General features: G+C 34.9%; 1 protein-coding gene across 1 annotated transcript; it reads right to left on the reverse strand.

The window, feature by feature from the left end:
- Positions 1 to 674: 674 nt before the first annotated feature.
- LOC149192239 (uncharacterized) lies at positions 675 to 1,661 on the reverse strand. The gene is made up of 2 exons (XM_089406342.1): positions 1,244 to 1,661; positions 675 to 1,146 (listed from the first exon to the last, which is right to left on the reverse strand). The coding sequence occupies exons 1-2, from the start codon at positions 1,420 to 1,422 to the stop codon at positions 774 to 776; spliced, it is 552 nt and encodes a 183-aa protein (XP_089262468.1). The 5' UTR covers positions 1,423 to 1,661; the 3' UTR covers positions 675 to 773.
- Positions 1,662 to 8,616: the final 6,955 nt, after the last annotated feature.

Below are 8,616 nucleotides of genomic sequence, written 5' to 3' on the forward strand. Positions count from 1 at the left end.
ATTCTCTGACCCCATAGTTATCATCTTTGTTTACTCTTATTTTATATGCCAAATCAAACGATTACAGTTTCTGAGGCGGCATCGTGATAGCCACAGAAAACGCAAACTCTCACATTTTTTTTATATATCCTCCATGTTCTCCCAATATGCAGCCCAAATTATTATATAGGGCTCTCGGAGGGATTTTATACCTCATGCCGTACGTTTTAGCAGGGTAATTATGACAGTGGGTCTTCCAAACTATTTATACCTATTGCATCTCCGCCTACTCTTCAAACAACCAAAACTTGGACACCTGCGTAATGCGACTCATTCCAATAAAAAAGAACGTGGGAGCACCCACTAGAGTGATTGCTTCTCCATGGTTTTCATAACCTTCGGATTTCACGCTACTTTGAAATATGCACGATGCAGAGTAGATTTACCCTTTCTGCCAAAGAAACGACTGGCCGTTTGTCTTTGAATGAGTTTTGTTAGGACGGAAATAACTGGGAATAAAAATTTTATAATCATATATTGCAACGGCATTACTTTCATTGGTGAAATTGAGTTATTTACATATGGCCGTTTGTCTTTGAATGAATTTTGTTAGGACGGAAATAACTGGGAATGAAAATTTTATAATCATATATTGCAACGGCATTACTTTCATTGGTGAAATTGAGTTATTTACATATGTATGCCTGAAAAGAGTCGCTGTTTACAGAAAATGGAAACTTGACAGAACCATCTATCAACTCTGTACTGTATCCCTTACATGCCCCAATGAAAAATCAGTATAGCACGTCCGAGAGAAGCTTGTACCGACGACCCAATCCACTTTTGGTAGGGCTACTCTGAGGAGGATCATTACCAAGCATGTTTTTGCAACTTTTGGCAGACAACTTGCAGCCTTGTATGAGATTCGAAACCTGATTCTGCTTGCTCCCTTCCAATTTTACAGGGACTTTAAGGGTAGGCTTAGCATTAATCTTCTTGGTTTTCTCAATGGTAGCTACCACCCTGATCTTCCTACTTTCCGGATCCCGCAATTGAGCTTTAGTTTTGTGGCTCTGAATTTTCTGCTTTTCCTCCAAGTCTAGGCACCAATCACATACATTTATGCCGTTTAATGCCAATTGATCGCAATACAACCTGCTGCAATATCTGCAAGATTGCCTCCTCAATGGACATATCAGAAACGAAATAACTAATTTGATGCTCAAAAAAGCACAGAACAATAGAAGCAAAAACAGAGTCTCACATGTACTGAAATCGATGGTGGCATGAGTGACATCTGAACAAACTTTCCTGAAATCCAACGTCGCCACACATGCAGCATTCTCCTCCTTTCCCTTTCTTAGTATTCTCTCTGTAGCTGTAATTCAGGGTTTTACTTGGTTCCTGATCCATACCACTCAATTCCCAGCGATTTTTTTCCATGTATGCGTGCAGCTTTTCTCTAATTTTCTACCAGAATCCTCATCCTTTCACTCATAATATGTTTGCTGAGGCTCTCTTCAGATTCAATATCAAATCATAAGTTCCGATGTCCTTGTACAGTTCGTGGGTGGATTGACACTCCCAAACACACCAGGCCTCTGAAAATTCAGAAGAGTATATGCAGCTGAATGCAAAATACGGCTTCGAATCAAATCAATTATCAAACAATGGCCACCGGTCCGTCCTTAAACCAATATAGATTCGTGGTGAGCAGTCACCTAGGTGAGTGTTAATTATATACCTTTCTGGATAAGTTCCATGGAGAAACCGTCCATGTAACTTCTTCCGGTTGCTGCACAATGCCAGGTGGGACCTCTCATTGTCTCAATCGAATCAAGTTGAGAATCGTACAATGCACTACAAGCCAATTGCCGACAAGACACAGTGAGTAAATGATATAATACCAGAGGTCGGGAAGCATTGGATTCGTCCACTTTTGACATGTGAACAAACATTGGATTCGTCCACTTTTGACATGTCAACGCTTTAGTTGGGAATGGGATTAAATTATTTCGAAAATAGACGTCAATCAACTTTGACGCTGCCACGCTTGACTCTGCGATTCCAAATGTTTTATCATTCCAATTGGCATCTTACATACGTCAGGGAACTCGTCAGGAAATTGTGTCAAGATGAAGCGTGACGTCAAAAGCGGTGACATTTTGTGGATCTGTTTAATTTGTACTTCACTTTATCAAGAAGAGTGGCGCAAGGGCTGATGTTTGAGTAGTTTCGCTCTGGCTTCTTCAAGGAAAAGAAAACAAAATTGCAGGAAATTGTGTCAAGATGAAGCGTGACGTCAAAAGCGGTGACATTTGGTGGATCTGTTTAATATGTAGTTCATTTTGTCAAGAAGAGTGGCGCAAGGGCTGATGTTTGAGTAGTTTCGCTCTGGTTTCTTCAAGGAAAAGAAAACAAAATTGCAAGTTCCAACCATGTCTCTCAGGGTTATTAATGTTGCTTTCGAAATCAGGAGTGGATATAAAGGTGCAACCTGCCGGATGTTGCTTTGAAAGGACGAGAATGATCGACATTGACAACCAATCACCATCTCTCGGCATTTGTGACTCCCGGTGATCTGAATTTGAGAGGTATGTTAATGCATGTACACCATGGGAAGAGAGAACATTGGAATTCGGCCATTCATACAGCCTCCTTTTCCTACTCTCGAATTTAGAAGAAATTAGGGCAGAATTCAGAGTTTCATTTTTCCATATGAATTTTGTATTTGGTTTTTTTCTCAATTTTACACAAAGAAAGAGGGCGTTGTCTACCCAGTTCGCAATTTTAGTTGGAAAAATCAATTTTCATTTCGACTATTCTATTTTTTTAAATCTAATTTAGAAAAGTATTTAAATTGTTTTTCAATACTATCAAAAACTTTAAAATATCTAAAATCCTGAAACTTGATAATTGTAATCCAGATTTCTATCGGAATTTAATCAAAATCTTACTCTAATTTCCATTATTTTTAAACAAAATTGTGACCTAATTAAACTAATTGAATTTAAAATTATCTTAACAATAAAACCCTTCATATTATAAAATGGATCATGTTACATATAAGAAAGAGTATATGGATACATAGCTCCGATATTGCGCCTGTAGAGTATCAGCAGCATGAAAAGGCTATGTGTCAAGATATAAAAGAGAGCATCGGCGAACTATTTCTGGTATTGGCAGCAAGAAGACTATATATGAAATCTTATGATTACATGATATTGCTCATGTATTGTATCAGCAGCAAAAATGAGGCTATTTGAGTGCTTCAGAGAAAACTCCTATATCCCTGGTACAATTTCTCTTTTCATTTGATACCATTTCTCTTTTCATTTATACACAAAAAAGACAAGTGCAGATAGGAAATTAGGAGTCTTTCCGGATTAATCTATTTTTGGAACTATTACAATTTCTCTTTTCATTTGATACCATTTCTCTTTTCATTTATACACACAAAAGACAAGTGCAGATGGGAAATTAGGAGTCTTTCCGGATTAATCTTTTCTTGGAACTATTAAAACTTATTTGTAGACACAAAAGACAAGTGCAGATAGGAAATTAGGAGTCTTTCCGGATTAATCCTTTTTTTGGAACTATTAAAACTTATGTGATTTTCATAGGGTAGGAATGAGGCTGTGCTTCGGAGAAGACTCCTGCATACCTGTACAATTTCTCTTTTCATTTATACACACCCTCTCTTTTCATTTATACACACCAGAGACAAGCGCGGATAGGAGAGAGATTAGGAGTCTTTCTCGCCTAATCCAATCAAAATCTGATTAGATTTTTAGATTTATGTAAAATTATGGTTTAAATAAATTGCAAATTATAATTTTAAAGTTATAAATGAATTTTAAAATTATAAATGAATTTTGAGTTTTATGTAAAATTATGGTTTTAATAAATTGTAAATTATAATTTTAAATGAACTTCAAGGTTTTCGAAATAATTTAAATATTTAAAATTGTAATTTAATAATATAAATTAATATTTTAATATTTTTCACTCAACTAAATTAAAAGACAATTTGAATTTTATGTATTAAATGCCAACTATAAAATAAGAAAATGAATATTATTTAATTATTATGGATAATAGATTTTAAAATATGGATTTTGTATTTTTAATATTTTGTAGGGTGATAAGTTTTATTTAACTGGAATTTGCAAGTAAAATAATTTTGGATAACTTTGATTATGATTTAGTTAGGAAGAAATAAGGAGCTTCATGCATAAAACTATGTTGAAATATTCATAAAACCTGTAGTAAAGTTATAAACTTTACTTAATGGGCTATTTGGAATTGATATTGTTGGGTTTCAGAAAGTTCAATTTAATAAAAATATATTCAAAAATACAAACATTTTAATGTATACATTAATTATATTTTTTCAAAAATTCAATACTTTATCTATTATAAAATAATGGAAGATGTGAAATCAAGTTAAAAAGACAGATATTTCGGTATTCAAACCTTTTACTCTAAGCCATACTCATGTATTGATGTATGCTTTTGCGTAATCAATTGGCCTTTTTTCTGGTAGATCTCCTCTCGACATTGTAGAGGTTATTGTCACATTCAACGGATTTTTGGATTCTACAAGTAAACTCATTTCAAAACATTCTTGGGCCTGTTTTGTCAAAAAATTGGATCAAATTCTAAAATCTTCTTCCTCCATGTTTATGCCAAATGCAACACGTTGAACTTCATTAAGCATAGATTGGTTGGCCAATTTACTAGCATCTAGCACTCGCCTCATTAGATTGAATCATAGCTAAATATAAACTAGAGACCCCTAATCAAAGGTCTAGTGAATCACTTCTTATGTGGAAGAAGATGTTATGCTTTTCTTCTTGAACATAAAGAGGACAAAAACTTAATATTTTGGAGCGAACTATACATTTATGACATAATAGGCATGTATCTCAATCAATGGAGTCATGATTTTGATCTCATAGTTGATGCTAGTTTATCCATCCTTTTTTGGACATTTGACTAGGAACAACGAGTCGAAAGTCAAGTTGAAAGGTCAATTACCTTAATCAAAGTCAAAGGGAAATTGAAGAATTGACAAAAGTTCATAATTGAATGGACCAGTATAAAGGATCACATTCAGGTGTATGTGCATATAAAGGATCACATTCAGGTGTATGTGCATATACATATAGTATTATAAGTGATTATTCACATTTGAAAAGATATACATATAAAATGTAGGTGAATATTCAATAAAAAAATATAATTTACTATTAAAATTGGTAATTTTTTTTGTGAGTATCATCCATTTTATCATATATATGTGAAAAAATGATTAATTTTTAACCAAATGAATGAATATTGTTTTTTAAAAGAAAATGTCCAAAAAATAGCCAATTAACAAAATTTCACCCCTAAAAAATTTCTTGGTTGACTTGGACTAGTAGTTGATTGGTGGTCGAAAGGAAATTGACTATAATCAAAGACGGTCAAAAAATCGTTAGAAATCCTGAGATTCCTATGTTCTTAGGCAATAGTGTTTGGCCACTTGTATTGAACCAAGATGTTTCGAATTATGGTTTTTTGTGCCTATAAATAGAGCATGATCATTAGAAGGAATGTTAAGGTCTAAAATGGGCCTCTTAAGAAAAATAATAAAATAATTCTTAAAATAATAAATAAAAAATTTATGTGTTCTTAAAGGAAAAAAAAAACTACATTTTCAAGTTGTCTCCTTATAGGTTTACTCAAAATTGAAGTGTAGAAACCCGTTGTATGCATAATTAAATTCCATATCGATAGAGGATTTGGATAATATTGAAAGAAAAACAAAGGGTACAATCCAACTTTGTTTTGCAGATTTGGCTTTCAGGAATGTCTTGGGAGAAGGCACTTCTGTTATGAAACCAGCTCACAAAAAGATAGAAAAGATAGATCAACGCCTTAGAATTCAGCCTCTTTGAGGGGGAAACCTCCTTTACATTACACAAATGAATGATTCTTTGATGATTCAAATGAAAAAAACTCATTTCTATATATAGGAGTCTAAGGATTCACAATATAACCTAGCCGACCTAACAATAATAATATAAAGGCACAAAAATAACAATAGAGGGATTCTATGGGGCACAATAATAACAATATGGGGACAATAGGGGCACAAAAATATTAATAAGGGATACACCTACAATCGTAATGGGGTAATCACTAGTATTATAGGGACCTAACATGCTCCTCTCTTTCAAAAAAGTGTTGTCCTCAACGCTTGAGTAGTTTTGGATGCTTCTGTTAAAATTCTCATCCTCCCATGTGGAATTTTTAGCAGATAAGTTCTTCCACTTGATGAGACACTCTGAAATTGATCAATTTCGTAGCCGTCGAGTTCTTGTTTCTATGACTGCTTCTGGTTCTAATACAATTTTTCCTTTCTCGTCAAGTTCTAGCAATATTGTTTGAACTAGGAGCTTATCGCCTATAACCTTCTTTAAACATGAAACATGGAAAACTGGGTGCACTCGAGAAGCTGCAGGGAGCTCCAATTTGTATGCCATAGTACCAATCTTTTGCAACACCTTGTATGGACCATAATACTTTCGTGATAATTTATTATCCTTCTTAGCTTGCTTGAGGGACATTTGTTTATATGGTTGTAGCCATAGGAATACCTAATCACCTACATCAAAACTTCTTTCGCTGCGATGTTGATTTGCCTGTTTTTTCATTCTATTCTATGCCAACATGGGGTTATCCTTTAAGAGTTGGAGGACTTGTTGTTGCTGCTCGATGTGATGTTCCACTGCTTGAACCTTAGAATTTTCTCTTAAATATGATGTGATGGATGGTGGCTGATATCCATAAAGTGCCATAAATGGGGTCATTTTTGTTGTTGTATGGAAGGAAGTGTTATACCACCATTTAGCGAGAGGTAACCATTTGACCCATTGTGTCTGTTTATTAGATACAAAGCAACGAAGATATCCTTCCAAACATTTGTTTACTATCTCAGTTTGGCCATCAGATTGAGGATGATAAGATGAGCTATGAGCTAACTGAGTACCGAAACAAGAAAATAATTCGATCCAAAAATTTCCAGTGAAAATGGGATCTCTGTCACTTACAATAATCTTTGGGTTTCCATGTAGATTTTGAATTGTTTCCATAAATGCAGTAGAAACTGTACTGGCTTTAAATGGATGTGATAATGCACAAAAGTGTGCATACTTGGTAAGTCTGTGAACTACCACCATTATGACACTCTTTCCCTCAGACTTGGGTAAACCTGTGATAAAATCCATTGAAACCTCCTCCCAACATTGGCTTGGAATGGATAAAGGTTGTAATAGACCCAGGGTCTTAATTTTTTCAACTTTATTTTGTTGGCAAACCAAACATTCTGCCACAAACTTTTGAAGATCCAATTTAAGGCCATCCCAAAAAAATTCCTTCTTAACCCTATGGTAAGTTTTCAAAAATCCTGAGTGCCCTCCTAATGGAGAAGTGTGCAATTGTATAAGAATATTTTGTTTGAGTTGGGAATTCTTACAGAGGTATAAGTGATCTTTGTACCATAACGAATCATTTTTCCAGCTAAATGTATCAGATATACTGGAATCTTGTTGTACCTTTCGAATAAGTGCCCACACTTCTTCATCATTCTTCCATTCCTCCCTTGCTTCGTTTATCCAATCTGGTTGGATAATAGAAATGGCGCACAACAATGCTTCCACATCCTCATCCTTTCTTGAGAGTGCATCTGCCACCACATTTTGCTTCCCTTTTTTGTAGATGATTTCAAAGTCATAACCCAACATCTTTCTGACCCACTTTTGTTGCTCTTCAGAGGATAATCTTTGTTCTAAAAAGTATTTAAGGCTATCATGATCTGTTTTTACCTTGAAGTGTCTTCCCATTAGGTAGGGTCGCCATTTCTTAAGTGCATGGAGTATTGCCAACATTTCCTTCTCATAAATAGCTTTGTGTAAAAACTTTCCCTTGATTGGATGACTTTGAAAAGCAATGGGTCTTTCATCTTGCATTAGAATAGCACCAATTCCATTTCCTGAAGCATCACATTCAACAACAAAGGTTTTTGTGAAGTCCGGTGTAGCTAAGACCGGTGCTTGGCACATTTCCTCTTTAAGATGTTCGAAGGCCTTTGTTGCTTCTAGAGTCCATGAAAATGCATCTTTCTTCAATAATGTTGTTAGAGGTGCTGCTATTCTCCCATAGTTCTTAACAAACTTGCGATAATACCCTGTCAACCCAAGAAATCCTCGCAGATGCTTTATGGACGTGGGGATTTTCCATTCCTTAATGGCTTTAATTTTGCTAGGGTCTACCTTAACCCCTTCATGAGATACAATATGACCCAGATATTCCACCTCTTGGACTCCAAAGAAACATTTGGATCTTTTTGCATATAAATGTTTTTCCTCCAATAGTTGTAGCACCCTGTCAACATGTTCAACATGATCCTTCCAAGACTTGCTGTAGATTAGTATATCATCAAAAAATACTAACACAAATTTTCTAAGGAATGGTTTGAAAATTGAATTCATCAAACCTTGAAATGTTGAAGGTGCATTGGTAAGGCCAAAAGGCATGACCAAAAATTCATAATGACCCTCATGATTTCTAAATGCTGTTTTCAGAATGTCT

The sequence above is a fragment of the Pinus tabuliformis genome, chromosome 2_2 (genome assembly GCF_031772625.1).
Source record: "Pinus tabuliformis cultivar Carrire ecotype Pingquan chromosome 2_2, CPIR1, whole genome shotgun sequence".
Taxonomy (NCBI): Eukaryota; Viridiplantae; Streptophyta; class Pinopsida; order Pinales; family Pinaceae; genus Pinus; species Pinus tabuliformis.

What these genes read in the sequence shown, in the direction of transcription:
- LOC149192239 (XM_089406342.1), bottom strand. Translation starts at nt 1,422, where the DNA reads ATGGAAAAAAATCGCTGGGAATTGAGTGGTATGGATCAGGAACCAAGT. An exon ending in CACCATCGATTTCAGTACAT is followed by an intron (nt 1,147 to 1,243) that starts GTGAGACTCTGT and finishes GCAATCTTGCAG; the next exon opens with ATATTGCAGCAGGTTGTATT.